Here is a 17,506-nt window from a genome sequence, read left to right as displayed (position 1 = left end):
TCATCCGCTGATCCTCGCAGCTGGCCTGACTAGTGCAAAGGAGGGATTTCAAATCCCATAACCCTGCCCCGACCCTGATGACGATACACGTTGAGAGCAAAGTTCAAACCAGCTGGATAAACGTATCCGGAATGAAGATTGCACTTGTCATCAATACTGACCTTGTGAGGAGTAGCTCTGCATAGACACAGGAGCTTCATTCCATAAAGTATGAAACAGTCCAGTCAGTAGTTCTGAACTTTTTCACGTGAGAACAGTCTTGTGGGAAGAAACCTGAGATCCACAGCCTTTAGACTGGCAGCCTTTGGAACCAAACATAGAGGGGCAACATGTTCTAACATTTATCAAAGCAGTGCGTATTACCCACAATGCTACGCTGCTGGATATTATGTAACTACAGCTGTGTGTGTGTGTGTACATCCTGACTGACTTTTGACATGCGGGTGACATATTTCTTTCTGTGAACATTTTTTTTAAATATTTTTCACATCCACTGAACTTTTCATGAACAAACAGGGGTTCAATACCCAGAAAACAGAAAGCTTGATTTCTGTAGATTACAAGTCAAGTTAACTGGAAATGGTCACAAAACCGGTTACAAGGAACCAGGAGTGACTTCACAGGAATGTTTCACCCATGCACACAATGACCTGGAGCAAGGGGTGGGGTTATCCTCAGTGCATACACAGGAGAGGAGTAGAGGAGCGCTGCTGCTTCGCTGTTCCTCCTCTCATTTCCTGATCACTGCCCAAATATGTAGAGCTACAAACATATAGGACAAGCTGTCATATTGTGGACTTTGGACACATCCAACCAGGAAACAATATCCCGCAGCAAAAGGTAAGACTCTGATAGCAACAGACGCACGGTGTACGTAGATGTCATCGTTGTTGAAATGATCGAGAACCCCCTATGGAAGACAGCGAACGCTCAGAGAACTTGAGGCATCAACTCTTGTGGGAGACAAACCAGAATTATGCAGATTTCAGTTTTACTTATCATAAAATGATTTCCATTTTCCCAGGAGTTGAAACTGTGTTCCTGCCTTGCTGTTTTTGTTTGTTTGTCGGCATGTGATATGTTGTTCATTATATTAGGACTAAATCGCGTCTGTAAGTAATAGTCAACCACTTTCAATCTGTGCACAGATTACAGATCTGGTGTAAAACATGTTCCTGCTGAAATATCTGGCACTGCTGCTGTTAACTGCTCAAATACGCAAAGGTAAACATGACACTCTGAATGCATTAGTATATGTACACAAGCACACGTGAACGTGTGGCTGCTTTTGGTCTTAATTGTAACGTAATGGTCCGTAATGACCCCCCCGATAATCTGTAACACACATCCTGATGTTTTAATTGCTACCGTGCATTGGTGCCATAACCACACCTGCTATTCTAAGGCCATTCAACTAAACACGTCAGAGTTTCACTGGATGTGAAAAGTCTTGCGTAATTGATCACCAAGCTATAACCTGGTGACGAGGTGTACCCCACCTCGTGCCCAAGGTCAGCTGGGAGAGGCTCCAGCTTTTGAAGGATAACTTCCTTCTAATAATTAACGCACGTCGGCTTATGAAACAAAAGCGTCCTTCTATAGAATCAATATTTGTTACATATTTAAGTAAAAAACAACAAACCCGTGCGATGTTTGTGAACCATCCAAATGACCGCATCGCATCTTTCTACGTTGTCATTCTCCCTTGCCAAAACAAACATCTCTCTGTGTCTGTGATGATGATGATGAATATATTTATTAGATAGAATGTTAGAGTACAAATAAAGTCAAACATCCTGTCTAAGAGGAGCACTTCAAAAAAGCCCTTGCGGTCTTGTTTCCGTTGAAAGTCCTTGGTGCATAAATCATCGACATTTAACAATACCAATAAAATTAATATTAAATTACTCAATTGATGCAAAATAACAATAAAATAAAAATAAATTGCATCACAGATGCAAAATAATAATAAATTAAAAAGACACATAATATGTACAATGTAGGTGGTCCAAAAAAAAAAGGGGGGGGGGGGGATTGATCCGGAGAGAGTCGTGATGACTATCTCCATTTCTGCCCCCCTGAAAGGTGTATTTTTAGGGCCATTTTGAATGAGGCCAAAGAGGTGCATGTTTTGAGGGCAGGAGTCAAACAGTTCCACCATTGGGTGGCAGTATTGTAAAAAAGATGATTTACCCTGTTCCTTTTTTCCTTCCATCAATTCTAGCTCAAGCATGTGATGAATTCACAGATCTAGCTTTTGGCCACGCTATCATTGGAACCACAATGAAAACAAGGTTGCTGCTGTACACCAGGGAGAATGTCACCTGCGGTACGCTCATGTCCCACACCGACATCAGCAACCACCCCCAGTTTAACTTGTCAAAACCGACAACCTTTGTCATTCATGGGTACCGGCCCACAGGATCCCCACCGATGTGGCTACAGAGAATCATAGAGCTGTTACTGATCAGGAAAGATGTTAATGTCATAATAGTGGACTGGAACCACGGAGCGACCAGTTTGAATTATTTCAGAGTTGTGGAAAACACACACAAGGAAGCTGAAAACCTCACAGCTTTCGTTAAGAAAATGCAGGTAAACACTCCCTCCGTGACCACTTCTGGGAAAACACCAGACAGCTGGTTATTTTTCTACATTGAGAATAGTGATTTGTGTTTTCATCAGGAATGTGGTGCCTCCATGAGCTCCATACACATGATTGGAGTCAGTCTCGGGGCTCATATATCAGGATTCGTAGGCGCTAACCTGAATGGATCGATTGGAAGAATCACAGGTAAGAATGTGGTCATTTCTTGTGATGCCTCAGTTGTGACCAGTCGAATCAGACTTTGTATGATGAGAGAGTACAACACGCAGCTGGCCTCTCATCTGTCTCTGTAACCATAACATCTTATCCCAAGCACAGGTCGCAGTGTTCTGTGGCTCTTATCTTAAGCACATGAACTGACATATACACACCCTTCCCTACTGGTTTGTCTGTCCCCACCTACTCTGTTCTGTTCTGATTTGTTCCCACACATTCAACCACAATGCTCAATCGCGTTGTGGTCGAATCATTACTCAGACATTTTCAGTGATGGTGAATAAGCTCTGCTAACATCTGTGTGACCTTTGCAGCTCTGGATCCTGCTGGGCCTGAGTTCAACGGCACTCCTCCAGAGATGCGGCTGGACCCCTCAGACGCCCTGTTTGTGGATGTCCTGCACACAGACATAGATTGTAAGTTAATTTGGAATGCTGTTTTTGCATCCATAAATATTAAATCATGACGACATCACGTGCTGACTGTCTTTTACAGCCTTGGGCTACAGAGAGCCCATTGGTCACGTCGATTTCTACGCTAATGGCGGAACGGACCAACCTGGATGCCCAAAGACCATCTTTTCTGGTGAGATCTTTGAAATTGTAAAAACAAATCACATCAACTAAAATCTGATTTTACCATTATGGTGAATTCCGATCAATTTTTCATCTCAATGTCATTTCATCTTCCACACTTACTACAAACTCTTTTGAAAGACTGAATCTGCATTATGTCAGCTACGTATTGGTGGCAGTGCCGCGTCTGTACCGCCTCTGTGATTCTGACCCAATGCATAGTACACCCACTCAAATAATGATTTCATACAACGTATATTTTAGTTGGTGAAACAGCATGAGCTGCTCGTGTCTGGGTATTTAGATTCTCATTGGACCACTTTTTCTTTTATTCGTGACACTGGCAGAACCTGCCTCCTTGGTCTGAGATCTGGACCGGCGCAACATTTTCCTCAAAGTCCATTGACAACACTCTTTAGCTATCTTGTAGACAATCAAACAAACAAAATGTGGATGGTCACATAACATCTTCCATCTGTCTTTGGTGGAAGGAAGGATTTCATCATCAAGGAGCAATCCTGCACTAATGACAGCTGTTGTTGTGCCCTTTCAGGAGGAGCCTACTTTAAATGTGACCATCAGAGGTCAGTGTTGCTCTATCTCGACTCTGTGAGCTACACCTGCGAGAGCAAAGCCTACCCCTGCTCCACCTACAAAGACTTTCTGGACGGGAACTGTACGAGCTGCGACCGGTTCGGAGACTTGGGGTGTCCTGTGTTTGGTTTGTATTTTAATTATCTCTAAGTGACGAAAAACATCTTGTTTTGTCTTAAGCGGTTCAACTGTCATTAGAATCCCCTATAAAAAGGTTTATTGGATTCCAATAAACACAATAAATGATGTCACCATTCTGTTGTCATGGCTTTGGGTGTGTTGTCGCTTAGACCTGACGAGGGTCTTTCTATCACATCCAGGTTATAATGTCACCGATTGGAAAGATGTGCTGTTGGAACTCGGGCAAACAAAAGTTTTCTTCAGCACAAACACCGTTTCTCCATTCTGCAGTAAGTACAACAGTAAACATAATTTAAGAAACATATCGTACAACCCTCAACCTCCGTGTGGCAGCTAAATACTTCCATATGTGGTTTTAAGGAATACACTAAAAGGCATGTTGTAATTTTGTGTGGTTGTACAGTTGCTAAATACGTCAAAAAACAATTCAAGGGAATTAGATTAACAACACAATGTCTCCTCTCCATTTACTTGGGCAGTATTTTATCTTAGGTGAAACAGATGGATCAAGTCATATAGATATATATAGTTCCGCACCCAAAAAAATCAGGTCTAGTTTTCACATTGGAAATGCAGCTGTATCTTCATATTTCTCCTCCTTGTCTCAGTGACAAACTTCCGGGTGGACATGATGATATGGAACAAAGACGTGCGTTGGGGATACATCACTGTGAAACTTCACGGTGATGGTAAAGAATCAGTGGCAAAGATAAACCAGTAAATCTTTACTTCAAATAATATCCAGAGCAAACGTTCCATCATGTCTCCTCTTGGTTCTGGTGTTCAACTTGTGCAATTCTGCATTCATATCAGTGCAGCTACAAAGTTCAGGAGGTACACAGAGACGACATTGCTTGCCCAGTTTGACAAAGACATCCAGGAGGTGAAAACGATATCTCTCACATTCTCCAGTGGGAATGTGTTCACGCCGAGATATAAGCTCCGTCTTCTCCGAATCCGTCTCACAAACCTGGACCGTAAGGATAGGTGAGACACATTCTGGTTCTTGTATTTCAGTAAAAATCCAATGTAATATTAATCTTATAACCTCCAACCCTTTATTTTTCTTCACTTGTTCCACGTCTAAATGAATGCTAACACCGACCGTCCTTTACAGGCCCCTCTGTCGATACGACATCCTTCTTGAGAACAAGGAAGTCACCTTCCGGCCCATTCCCTGTGAAGAGTCCAACTTCTGAGCTCATATCAGATCCTGTGTCAAAAGATTTCTCAACTCATACAGAAAGCGCAAGGTTTAGCTGACTCTTCGGGATTTATACAAGACAGCAACAACACCGTATCAATGCAGCAGACCAGGCGGGGGTGTGATCAACTGTGATCTGAAAATCAAAGGTCAAGATATGTGCGTGTGTTTGGAGAGAACGTATCCCATTTAAGAACTTTCCTTTTTTTTTAATGCATTTCACATGTAGAGGAATTCTGACTTGTCATTCATTTGAAAATGAATTAACCTCAAAACGACTCCCGATGACGAGTCGCCGTCGTAAGACTCTTTGACTGCAACAACAATAATGACGCCGGTTTCAAAGGTTTGTGATTTTAATGAAACCGAGAAAGAAAACTGGTGATTGTCCAAACACATTCCAAAAAGGCATCTTTAAGACTGAAAGATTAAATACTTTTTCAATACACACTCCTTCAAACATGTTTTTTTTTGTTACATATGGCATCTTTAGTAACTATATTTATTTTTTTATATGAATATGTATATAAATTCATCCTTATTAATAAAATCTAAAGTCAGTGATGTGCAAACCTTTTAATGAGTTTACGCTGCTACAGTCCAAATCAAGAAGGGATGATTTGACTGTAAGCATTCTCAGTTTTCTGACTGATAAAAAAAAAAAAAGAAACTGTATGAAACTAAAATGTTAGAATTCTTTTGTGGTTTTAACCTGCATGGTTAATTGCAATTTCACATAATATTTCCTTTCAAACATTCATTAACTATTTATTTTTTCTCATAATAAAAACACATTGGAACACTGTTCTCTCTCTCTGCAGGTTGCTAAGGATGCCAGAGAATGCCCACTAAAATAAACACAAACTGGCTGTTTAGCAGGTTCATTCACTGGCCAACAGATAAATACCATCAACTTTCTTTGCAGGTGGAAATTTATACTGTCGCCTGCAATTAAAAACAAAAAATGCAATAACTCCTGTGCTGTACAACTCAGCCCTTGACTAAGGAGGAAAGTTAAACACCTATCAGTGTGAATAACATGAGCAGGACACTTAGAATATTATTTTAAAATCAGTCTCATAGACAATTTAAATCTAAAATCTATGGGTAATATTACTCTTCTTCCTTGCTTGACTTTATTTTGTGTGATTTGTATATCGCAACCTCTTGCACAAAAATGCCCCAGGGGGTGAACAAAGTTTTTTCTTAACATACAAATACTAACATGTAGCATTGGAATATAGAGCGGGACCTTTAAAACATCAACTTGTGATCTCTTCACTTAGATGATGAGTAGTCTCTCTACTCTCCTCATTTAGACATGCGCTTTTTCAGACGTTCAATCTCCATCTGAAACAAAAGAAAATGAAACCGCGACAGCAGATGTGACATAGCAAGCTTAATATTCTCACTTTAGAACCCTTCTGACAATGTTAAAAGCCGCTATATTTTAAATATTGTGACTCCTGCACCTGTAAAGTCAAGCGAATCTTTTTCTCTTCATCAAGCTCACTCATCAGTAGTTTAATTTCTTTGCTGGAATACAAGATAATCATCAAATTAGTGCTCTGCAGCTATGCATGGTTCCGAATGTCACGCCAGGTAGCAAGGGTCTGAGCAGAGGAGATAAAAAGAAGCCATACTTGTGCTGACTCTTCATCTTATCAAACTGGTCTCTCAGCTCTCTCAGCTCTGCCTGCAGCCGCTCCAGGTTCGGTGGATTGTGTTGGATCGGATTGCTGTCGGGCTCAGGTTCGGCGCCGAGGCCCGGGGGCAGCACAGCAGAGAGAACCTTCGGTAACAGAGAGGAGAAGGCCTGCGCGGGCTCCTCTTTCTGTGGAAGAAAACGCTGCGAGATTGATGGAGAACACAAGAAACAAATGTTCTTTTTTTATATATACTGTACCGGTACATAAGTTGTTTTTGTACACTTACGGGCAGCTCAGACCCATTTTGACTCGTTTCTGGAGAGTCATCTTCAGACGTTGAAGGAGTCGGCTCCTCCTCCATCATGAGGGTCATCTGTAAATGAAGACTAGATTGAGACCTCTGATAAGGACAAATACGTTTATAGGGCAGTTCAAGTTTCGTGAGTGCCCAGTACGACCTTCAGTTCAGGAACATTCAGAAAGAGTAACTTCTATTTATGACAGAGCCGGCGTCTTTGAGAAGAAGTGAAGTCATGTCCTGGCCGTGTGCACGAGGCAGCTTAGGAGAGTTAAATTTATCCCAAGGGCAGATAGGACAGACCAGGCCAAACACTCTTTCTCCAAAACTGTGAGCCACAAATAAATTCTAGTCAACAGTCTGAAACAAAAGCATATACTTCCCAGAGTCTGAAGCATGAGCTATACCTGCTCATTCAGCTTCTCGGCGAGCGACACAATCGAATGAAACTCTTCGGTCTCTGAGAGAGAGAGAGAACACTCTCAAAAAAGCACGACTGATTCAAACACGTCGCAGGCCACAATCACAGCAGCAGCGATGCATCTCTGCGATCCATTGGCATTTAGCAGTCCACTCTATGAACAAGCAGCAATCCAGCGTGGTCGCATATTCAAATGACATTAGGTCAGACACAGCAGTCGGCTCGGCTTACCAGGAACGAGGGCTGAGCTGTAGCTGCCCATCTCGACACGGAGGTGACGAGTGTGGTGGAGCGGCCGACAGAAAAAACACCTGCAGAGCCTTGAAGTTCACATCTAAATGACAAGTTAGTGAACAGAGACAAATAGAAGCGGGCCCCATGCAGTCTGACCTCGTGCTACAAATCATCATCATGGAGCGGCAACTTCAGTCTGATTCTTAATCACAGGAGGCAGGCAGGGAGCAATAAACAAATCAATGAACACAACACAGAGCAGTTAGTAAACTTAGTAAACAAATGACTGTCAGTAAAGGGTCTCACCTTGTCGGCCCGGCCTCACTGGGGGCGTCCAGCAGCACTTGTGGTAATGCGACACCCCCCCATTGTAACCCGGCGTGGTGAGGAACTGGGGGGGGGGGGGTCAGGTCTAAGTTTAGCTCCAGACAGACAGAGTGGGGGCGCTTAGTTTGTCCCTGGGTAGGGGGGGGCGGCATAGCTGGAAGAACGCGTTCCATGCGTTTTGATCTTTTACTTAAACTGAAAGAAATAAGCAGGAAACGTTTCATTCTTTCATTTTCCGAATTGCTTTGTCCGTTACCGGGTCACGCCGAAGCCTATTCCAGCAGTAAATGGGCGAGAGGCGGGGGAACACACCCTGGACAAGTTGCCAGGTCATCGCAGGGCCACACACAGACAGACAATCTTTCACACACACACACACTCATTGTCAATTAAATATAAGCACATCCATCCATCCCATCCATCTTCAACTGCTTATCCGGGGCCGGGTCGCGGGGGGGGCAGCCCAGACTTCCCTCTCCCGGCCACTTCTTCCAGCTCTTCCAGGGGGACCCCGAGGCGTTCCCAGGCCAGCCGAGAGACACAGTCTCTCCAGCGTGTCCTGGGTCTTCCCTTTCGGCTCAGCTCGCTCCGTCACCATGACGGATCTGTGCAGAGTCCGCACTACTGCAGAAGCCCAACTCACAACGCTTTGGTCCCTCCTATGTGTGGTGAGCCCACTGGAAGGAGGCCCCACGACTGGGCCGCATGGGTAAAGGCCCGGCCACCAGGCCTGGCTCCAGGAGGGGGCCCCCGGTGACCCGCATCCGGGCGAGGGAAACTCTGGACCAATTGTTTTATTCATTCATTTGTGAGCTACCCTTTGTCTGGTCCCTCCCCTATAGGACCTGTTTGTATACTGGTCATTGGGGAGGTAGTCTCGTGAATTAAATTGCATCATGGTAAATGTAGTAACACATCAGTATTAAAGTGATTTTGTTGCAACAAAATTTACAAGAAACAAAAAGGTAAAAAAGTAACAATAGGTGTTTGACAAATCCAGTTTTTATTCGTCTCAAACTGAACATGATTACGTTTTACAAGTAGCAGTGTCATGAGAAGCAGCCATTTCTAATCAAAGCAGCTTCTACAGATGAGATTACTGTAAACATTTCCTAGATTTAACAGACATCAACTGCTGCTTGTTGAAGAAAAATGCTAAAACTATTTTCAGAAAACGACAACATCCTGTAGTGTAAGAAAATCCCAAATGTTGACACCCCAGAAAAAAGACTGGACATTTGTGAGACGTATTCTGTGACCAAAACAGGTCGTGGAGAATAAGTTAGCAATGACTCTTCCACCATGTGCAGGCAGGTCGGGATTGCAGAGAGAGAATAATCAGAGCAGTCCGCCGCACCGAGCTGATAACGTCGAGATTTCCAGTGTCTCCAGAATGTAGGACCTGAGTAACACAGAATGAATGAATGAATGGTAGAGACAGCTAAATAGATGACTGCCATTAAACTCCATGCCAGAGAACATCCACACCACAACGTACCAGGTCATCACCAGCGCTGTTGGTGGGGTCCTCGGTTGTACGGCGGACGCTGTCGCATCACTCTCATGCTGCGGTATTTGTACATGATAGTCTGACTTTTTCGGAACACTGGCCTCTGATTGGGGAAAGGACGCGGCACCAAGCCCTCCTTATGGAAACAAATTCACATTGGATTTAAGAGTGGATTATCTCATTAGCAATTTTCCAAGAGATTTGAGAGCGCATACCATGAGTGGCCGTCTAAAATTCCCAGACGGGTCGGGGCCGGGCCTCCTCGGTCCGCCATAGAACCTGGGCCTCTGGAAAAACATCGGTGAAGACTGAGAACACGCAGCCACCGCAGTTCCCATAAAGCCACGGACTGAGGACGCCACGTTGCATATTTATGTTATGTTCAGTCGCTAATGTTGCTCGTTTTATTTGTATAGTTTTGACCAGTTGCTGACACAATGAGCATGTCACAGCTAATCCCCTCCTCTACAGATCAATATTCTACATTACCTTACTTTCAGCGGCTATGAGAATCTGCATTCCTTTCTGCAGTGCACGTTTCTCTCACCTGCATGGGGCCTGGACCCGGTCCTGGCCTCCTGAAGGGCCTCCAAGATCTGTGATGGTCCTGCATATAGAACGGTCTGCTGGGAAACAAATATATATATGAAAGAAAGATGTCAGAAACCAAACCCACTCTGAAGCTTGGAAAACTCTGCATATCAGACGTAATTAGAAAATTTGATCGATTTCATAACTGTACCTCCAACCCTTCTTATCAATATAACTTCGTCTTCGGTCTTCAGGCGGTGATCTGGAATCGTTAGACCTCGAGCGTCGACGGTTCTCCGTGGCATCTGCACATGATAAGTGATTTACACACACAAAGCCAACGCTATAAACTCTGACATTAAATAGAGTTTAACCAAGACAATTATGAAACAGATTGTGGATTTCCCCTCCCCGCCCCCCCCCCGAGAACACCAGACGGCAACGTCAACTTGCCCGCATTTGATTTTGGGCTGCGAGCTTTCGGAGGCGAGCCATCCTTGGAAGACGAGTCCCAGTGGGACAAAACAACAAGGTCCCGCTTCTCTATGGGAGACAACCTGGGTAGAGATCAGTGGAGGCAGCGTTAGTCGGCATCCCTACCTCAGCACCGTGTCAAGCTTTCATCAGTGCATGAACAACTTAAATGTGGCCTGGATACATAACGTCACTGAACTTACCGCAGTGCAATGTGCTAGTAAAAACAATCAAATCACCCTATTGACTCTTTGAAATACCGAACAAGACTGTATTGCAAGCAGACATAAATAATCATATTACTAATGGGTACTTACAAGAACCATGAAATGTCCATGCTTCTTTACTCCTATTTTGCACCCTGATTCAAAACGAGCGCTCTTCATTTACTCAGCCAATGTCTGACTGAGCAAATCTCGGAAAGAATTTAAGATATGGATATAGCTCTCGCCACCGAATCTTCCATCATCCTTCGCAGCAGGCCAATGCCTTGTTCTCATCTGGACGGAACTTCAGAGGGTTCCGTCACCGCAGCATTCGCCGTCATTCCTCCAGTTTCGTCATCCGGAATGTAACAAAGACGATGTCGAGCCTTGGAGACACTTCCACATCCAGGCAGCACCAGAGAGACACGTTCCATAAGAGCTCCTTGGTTCTGCAGTAAATACAGTCCTGCAGTTCCTTTCCTCTTCATGCAGTCGTTGGAAGTTACGCTGACAGTTTTCAGAACGGATCCGAGACCGCCTCGTTCCCGTCTCACTTGGTTTAGCAATCGGGGGCTTGCAGGTTCGAGGGCTGTTGCTCGGGACGCCGGCGTTAGTCTTGGAAACACAACTTTGATCGCCACTGGCAAACGATGCACGATCCGAGCACCAGACATGCCGGCCCTGTAGGTCCAGCTCAAACACATTCACCGACAACAGAACTGCGCAGACCAAACTGAATTTGCTTCCGTGGCCGTGCAGTAGCAAGTTGGTACTGACCACCAACGCAATCTATTTCACCTCGATATGCTGCATTTTAAGCCGTTCTTCCAGTTCAATCATCGTTCGACGTTCGTCTCGTCCTTTCGGAGTCTCCGATTGGATTCTTCCCCCCCCCCCGTTAAATGGTTTTTGTGTCTGCCGGCATTGACGTGACGAAGGTCAGCTGTATTACTCCAGGTTTATTCCTTCATAAACTCTCTTTCTGGGTGTTGTGGCGACTCCTTGATGAACGCATCCTTGAACTTTCAGACATCTGTGGGATGTATAGGCCACTTCTTATAGGCTCAGTTCAATCATTCCTCGGGTGGTGCCGACTCGGGCAAACCCAATCCTTGCAGTGCAAATGAACTTCACAAACACCCGAGAGAATTTGAGTCGCAATTCTAAACTCATTGATTCAATACGTGTACATTTCTCCAGGACTCTAACCGATCAGAGGGAGAAGATTATAACCCGGTATAATTTTAACATATTTTCCCAATGATTGAAGTCTTACATCTAAGCACTGTTGAACCTCTAACAGGACACCTCACCAGTAATTTAACGTGAACGTTAAGGCCGGTGCACTTTGCTATTGAACTCTGTCGGTGGGCTTTTGATATCCTTCGGCAACAGAAGCTCTTTATGTTGCTGCTCGACTTTCATCATGTCGTCCATCTTGACACTGTAGCGATACGTTTTAGTCTCAGACGGGGCGCCACGCCGCACGCTGGGACCGGTTTTCTTGAAGTTCCGTGACGAAATGTGTCACGACTTGAAACTTTATGCTCTGGCGTTGCAGTTGCTGCTGCAAACAGATGCCATCCAATGTCGAATAGACCATTTGATGCACTTCTATTCCCAAGATCCATGAAGAGTCGACACATTGGGGGGGGTTAGGGTTTGCCAATAGTTCAAAAGAAGGGGCAGCAGGCAGGGCAAATTCATTCACACAGCTTTCTTCGTGTCCCCATTCTCATGTTTTAACTGCATGCTATAATTCCGGCTTTTGCGCTCCGACAGAAAGGGGGGGGGGGGGGGGGGGTCTTCATAATATGCTTGCAATCCCGACCAACTGAAGAGTCCGACAACACAGATCAACTCATTTTTCCACACTCTTCAAAGTATTTGTCGGGTTTTAAGGACAGGGTGGCTTTAGTTATGTGGTGCATAATACAGCACGGTCTTCAGCTCACTTCACAAGAAGATATTCTCAAACAGTGGCAGCACGCAGACATATGGGGGGCGTCGGCCTTTGACACATTTTGCAGCTTTTCATCAACTGAATCAGCATTTATCTCATGTCATCTCCATTTTCCACAGCCGGCAGCCCTTCACACAGTGACATTCTTTCTTGACCTCTTAATCATCATCAAGCCCCTTCGAACAGTGCTAGTAGGAAAATACCATACCTGTGAGCGTTCGAGGGCCGACGAGACTCCACCTGTTCTTTGCCTGTGTCAGAGTCTCTCGAAGACTTGCTGGCACTGCTTTCTTCTGAGGACGAGCGCTCTTCTGGATCGAGCCGCCTCGGTTCCAGCTTTTTCAGGGGAACTTCTTTCGTCGCGAAACGTTTCTTCCTCATGGCTAGAACAGAGCTCACATTTTCCTCTGAGGTGGGGTCGCCCTGGAAAGGCCTGGCTTTCCCACACGGAGGTATTTTGAGCCTCATGAGAGACTCCGTTCGCATTTGTCTGCTCTTAACAAGGTAACTCTTATCCCTAAGCGACAACGGTTTACCACCAAAGGGTCGGGGAACACCGAGCGGCTGCGGCCGCTCTCTCCTGGCGTGCTTTAGGTCGCCGTGCTCCGATGCAGCGTCCGAGGACGCCATGCTGATGCTTGATATCCTCCTCTTGCGAGGGCCTGCCTCTTGCCTCTCCTGAGGGCTCCTGTGGTAGGAGGATGACGGTGATGGGCCTCCTTTCCAGGGGGGGGGTCTGAATGGGGGATGATGAGGGACATCTTGTGCCCGCTCTCTACTGTGGGATCTGCTGCCCTGCCTCTCCACCGGACCACGTTGCCGCCTGGATTCTTGCTCAGATGACCACCTGCACATCCATCAAACAATAGAGAAATCATTACATTGATAGATCCACTGCCGAGTCTAGTGGGAGGCGGAACTTTCTTTTTTTTTTTTTTTTTCTATCTTAATGCAGCCCCTTGATAACGCCATGACAGATTCTTAAAGAGTTAAGAGGAGAAAAGAAATGATAGATGCAACACTTCTCTCACTGGGATGAGAAAGCACACACATCGGCACCAATTCATCCCGACTAATAGTTGTGAGCTGGGGCCGAGTAGGGATAAGCATTACTATTCCCACTCCCGTGACTGGGGGGGGGGGGGGGGGCTTTGTCTGCTTCAGGCCTCCCATTAAAACATTTTTACCCAGCTGGAATTGTTGCTTCACTCTTGTACCTCTCTGGCATTGAGCCTCTCCAGTGCATCTCTCTGGGAATCCTTTGTGGCCCAGGGGGCCCATGTTCTCTGTTACGCGAGTGAGAGAATGCTCCCGAGTCATTCCAGCGCCTCACGCCGTGGCCCGTGTGCTCGTGCGGCCTTTCTCTGGGGCCGTAATTCCCACGAGAGTCTCGACGCAGAAAATCTGGCTGCCTTTTATAGCCCCTGAAAGATCCCCGGTAGTGCGGTGGAGGACCCGGTCTCCTGTCAGCTGGGTGGCTGTGAAAATGTCTCGGGGAGGGCGACCTGTAATCTGATGCGTGGCCATGGGATCCTTGTCCAGGACCGCGAGAGGACGAATGGTGCTGGACATGGGGGGAGCGGTTCAGTCTGGATGGAGAAGGCCTTCTCTGTGTGTGGTGCGGTTCCCTTTTCAGAGGGTACGTTTGAAAAGAATCCTGATTCCGGGACCTCCAGTGATTGAAACGGGGCTCCCTTTGCTGTGCCATTAGCGGGGCTCTTCTGACAATTGGGGGCCGCCCTCTGCCCCTGGAGTCTCTCGGGATGAAAGTGGACTTTCCTGGGTAATCGTGGACATCTCTTCGACTTTTGGAATTGGAGTTATAAGTCCCTTCATTCGGACTGTTGTCGTGCCCATCTAGGTACGGTCTGAAAGGACACAAAGAAAACAGCTGATTACAAAATGCCACTGTTAAGTACCCAGTACACATCTGTGTTAACTTGACATATGAGAAAGGTCATACCTGGGCTTTGAGCGTGGCGGTCCAAAATGTGGTCGAACCATCGTTGGTAAGAAGTGAACAATCTGTGAGTAGAATTAAAAATCATATTTTCACTGTTTCCTAAATCGAATGTTTACTCTGCTCTGAGAACATTCTGACGCAAGCATATTTATCGTCTGACCACGCAATGTTAACAACGGCGAAAAAATCATTTGCATCATTTCAAAAATGGCTGTAAAATGTGGGTATAAAAACAATAAAAGAAAAAAAATGAAACCCAGAAGCATGCGCGCTGAGGCAGTAGCTGCTAGCGTGACTTTTCAAAAACCAACACCACAGAATAATTCTGAGTTTTTTTAAAGCTGTTCTGGACTCTCACCGATAGCGAGCCCGGACAGGCATCATCTACAAGAAAATGTAAGTTGTTCTGGCCGTAGTTTGTCGTCTCTGTGTGGAGTAGGGCTGTGCAGTTGCACTTTAAACCCTTTACACAGCAGTGGTGGGATGACCCTTTGAATTTGGGTGCAACGCATCTTCTATAAATGGCCCTTGACGTCTCAGCAAAATCAATACTTGTTAATCTTGTTCTGTTTTAGAACTGGGTAGTGATCTAAATATGTAAAAGCACCCGTGCAAATAAAGTTTAAATGTTAAGAATACTAAGAACGCCTGGTATTTAGTCATATTTCAGATTAAACCAGTGCTTCAGAACTCACTCACTAAGTAGAACTAGTGATGTCATACGAGTTACAGCATGGCCTGTACTACGCATAACTTCACATTCACTTCTCACTCTGGTCTAAAGCCACATTTAGTCTGCTACATAAACCCCCCCAACTCTGAAGACCAGATACAGGCGGGGTGAAACTCAAGACATGCAGGACTAAATCAGGGGACAGTCCACCGAGACATCCAGGACAGCTGCGCAAAGTCCCCACAGCTGCTGTTTTAGCAGTTGGCATGAAATGAGTAGGGCGTAGGAGGCTGTCTATTTTTTTTATTCTGTTAAACTCTCTACCGTCAACCGGTTCAACCAGGTCGGTAGAATATATTTACCGGGTAGACTCGGTAGACTCGCCGGTAACAGTCGCGTCCATTTTGCGAACGTTAGGCCTCGTGCAGAAGTTTTTTTTTTCTTGGTAACATATCTATATTTATAAATGGTCGATCCGAAAAAACTAATATTAATAGGATTAAGTGAAATTAACCTACCGGTAATTCGAAATTAGTTTGCCTGTTTTAACTCATCAGTTCCAGCCCTAATCTGATTTGCATTCATTTTTGACTGTAAAAAATGTAATATCTCAGTTCAGGAAGAAACGTGCATCCCGTATTATGGTTAAGCAATGCATGTAGTCTTGATTAGATTTAGTAACACAAACGTTGGAATGCGGGCCGACCTGTCGCTATTTTAACCTTATCTGCGTTTGCTCAGGCCTGTTAGCTCGCCTTCGTTATCGCTAGTCGACAGTGGAACGAAGGGAACATTTAGCAATCCCAAAACGTACAGTTAACAAAAAATACATCTCAAAACAATTACTTTTACCAACAAAGTAAATATATTTCAACGATCTACTTACCAAAGGCCTATCGCGGTTCACACAAACGACGCAGCTCAGACTTCTTCTTCTTCTTCTTCCTCGGCTGACCTGTGTTCTTCTTCTGTGTTATTGTTTAAAGACAGCCGGCGTCCAGGCAGTCGTAATACTGCCATCTGCTGGATTTAACTACTTTAGCAGTAGTAAACGTTCAGATCAATGCTGAACATCGAAGGAATGACAATCTATGCTCTCTTTTCTGCTGTTGTGCACTCATTTATTCATTTATTCTTATAAATATAAATATTTTATTTAAAATTATTCTAGATAGACAGACAGACTTAGTTAATTTTAAGTAACTGAATTTAAAAAATAATCGTAATTTGTATGGTGTTTATCAAACAAAATTAGATTTTTTTTTGTGTCTTGGGTTTGATTTGAATCTGTGATATATTTTGTCATTCATGTTATTCCCTATTAAAGTGTTTTGCTTCCTTATTCATCGCCCATCATTGCCAAGTCAACTGTCTGATAAAACAGATCCACGAAAGAAAGAAAATTTCACATTTGTTATTTTATTGTTTTGAATAAATGTTACGATAATACTATCCATGCACAATGTCCACAATAATAACATCATGTATAAGTATGTTTCGATGTCTCAGATAGGCTATTTATTTATTATTTCTTTACACGCTACGCATTGTTCCATTTAACAAAAATTATGTTTTGTTCAATGTGAGACAACAGTATATACCAGCAAAATAAACATTTATACAGTGTGGAACATATACAATAAAGGCTTCTTAAGACAATTTATGAGATTTAATATCTATGTCAAGCTGCCCAATGTCAGAGGGACACACATCTAAATGTCACATCATCAGTGACATAGCACGATGTAAAGCTCTTGACATAACTGTTTGCAGAAGAGATTAATTTAAAACTGTCATTCAAGTATAATAGGTGACACGCAACAACCCCAGTCGCAAAACAAGGAGGATTATAATATGCAGCCAGCAGACACACAGTGAAGTCAAATCACTGATCAGGCATCCTGACCAGAAAGATATTT

The 17,506-nt window shown here is 44.4% G+C and overlaps 3 protein-coding genes across 4 annotated transcripts; 1 reads left to right on the top strand and 2 right to left on the bottom strand.

Moving 5' to 3' along the window:
- The first annotated feature begins 759 nt into the window (after positions 1-759).
- On the top strand, positions 760-5,786 carry lipia (lipase, member Ia). Its single transcript, XM_068745018.1, has 11 exons — positions 760-840; positions 1,149-1,224; positions 2,225-2,595; positions 2,686-2,794; positions 3,139-3,240; positions 3,320-3,409; positions 3,953-4,120; positions 4,314-4,403; positions 4,743-4,851; positions 4,948-5,121; positions 5,252-5,786. Exons 2-11 carry the CDS (start codon positions 1,170-1,172, stop codon positions 5,331-5,333), a joined length of 1,350 nt encoding a protein of 449 aa, XP_068601119.1. The 5' UTR covers positions 760-840; positions 1,149-1,169; the 3' UTR covers positions 5,334-5,786.
- Positions 5,787-5,941: 155 nt separating this feature from the next.
- On the bottom strand, positions 5,942-7,399 carry si:dkey-71d15.2 (SH3 domain-containing kinase-binding protein 1). The gene is made up of 4 exons (XM_068745021.1): positions 7,274-7,399; positions 6,982-7,172; positions 6,811-6,874; positions 5,942-6,688 (listed from the first exon to the last, which is right to left on the bottom strand). The coding sequence occupies exons 1-4, from the start codon at positions 7,358-7,360 to the stop codon at positions 6,650-6,652; spliced, it is 381 nt and encodes a 126-aa protein (XP_068601122.1). The 5' UTR covers positions 7,361-7,399; the 3' UTR covers positions 5,942-6,649.
- Positions 7,400-9,255: 1,856 nt separating this feature from the next.
- On the bottom strand, positions 9,256-11,834 carry si:ch211-114c12.2 (uncharacterized protein LOC336578 homolog). 2 transcript variants are annotated; one of them, XM_068744889.1, is made up of 7 exons: positions 11,100-11,834; positions 10,762-10,865; positions 10,520-10,613; positions 10,325-10,403; positions 9,993-10,064; positions 9,766-9,913; positions 9,256-9,669 (listed from the first exon to the last, which is right to left on the bottom strand). In XM_068744889.1, the coding sequence occupies exons 1-6, from the start codon at positions 11,117-11,119 to the stop codon at positions 9,773-9,775; spliced, it is 510 nt and encodes a 169-aa protein (XP_068600990.1). In that variant the 5' UTR covers positions 11,120-11,834; the 3' UTR covers positions 9,256-9,669; positions 9,766-9,772. The 2 variants fall into 2 exon arrangements, with proteins under 2 accessions (XP_068600990.1, XP_068600991.1); XM_068744890.1 differs by having other exon boundaries at positions 10,325-10,400.
- Positions 11,835-17,506: the final 5,672 nt, after the last annotated feature.

This window comes from Brachionichthys hirsutus, chromosome 10, assembly GCF_040956055.1.
Source record: "Brachionichthys hirsutus isolate HB-005 chromosome 10, CSIRO-AGI_Bhir_v1, whole genome shotgun sequence".
NCBI lineage: Eukaryota > Metazoa > Chordata > Actinopteri > Lophiiformes > Brachionichthyidae > Brachionichthys > Brachionichthys hirsutus.
This window is presented reverse-complemented; position numbering and strand designations above follow the sequence as displayed.

Bases quoted from the DNA above. Each gene is read 5' to 3' on its own strand.
- lipia (XM_068745018.1), top strand. From the start codon at position 1,170: ATGTTCCTGCTGAAATATCTGGCACTGCTGCTGTTAACTGCTCAAATA. The intron at 1,225-2,224 runs GTAAACATGACA...CATCAATTCTAG, and splicing joins AACTGCTCAAATACGCAAAG to CTCAAGCATGTGATGAATTC. The intron at 3,410-3,952 runs GTGAGATCTTTG...GTGCCCTTTCAG, and splicing joins CCCAAAGACCATCTTTTCTG to GAGGAGCCTACTTTAAATGT.
- si:dkey-71d15.2 (XM_068745021.1), bottom strand. From the start codon at position 7,360: ATGACCCTCATGATGGAGGAGGAGCCGACTCCTTCAACGTCTGAAGAT. The intron at 6,875-6,981 runs GTATGGCTTCTT...CTTGTATTCCAG, and splicing joins AAGATGAAGAGTCAGCACAA to CAAAGAAATTAAACTACTGA. The intron at 6,689-6,810 runs GTGCAGGAGTCA...CTTTTGTTTCAG, and splicing joins AGATTCGCTTGACTTTACAG to ATGGAGATTGAACGTCTGAA.
- si:ch211-114c12.2 (XM_068744889.1), bottom strand. From the start codon at position 11,119: ATGGACATTTCATGGTTCTT. The intron at 10,614-10,761 runs GCAAGTTGACGT...TATCATGTGCAG, and splicing joins CAGCCCAAAATCAAATGCGG to ATGCCACGGAGAACCGTCGA. The intron at 9,914-9,992 runs GTATGCGCTCTC...TGTTTCCATAAG, and splicing joins ATTTTAGACGGCCACTCATG to GAGGGCTTGGTGCCGCGTCC.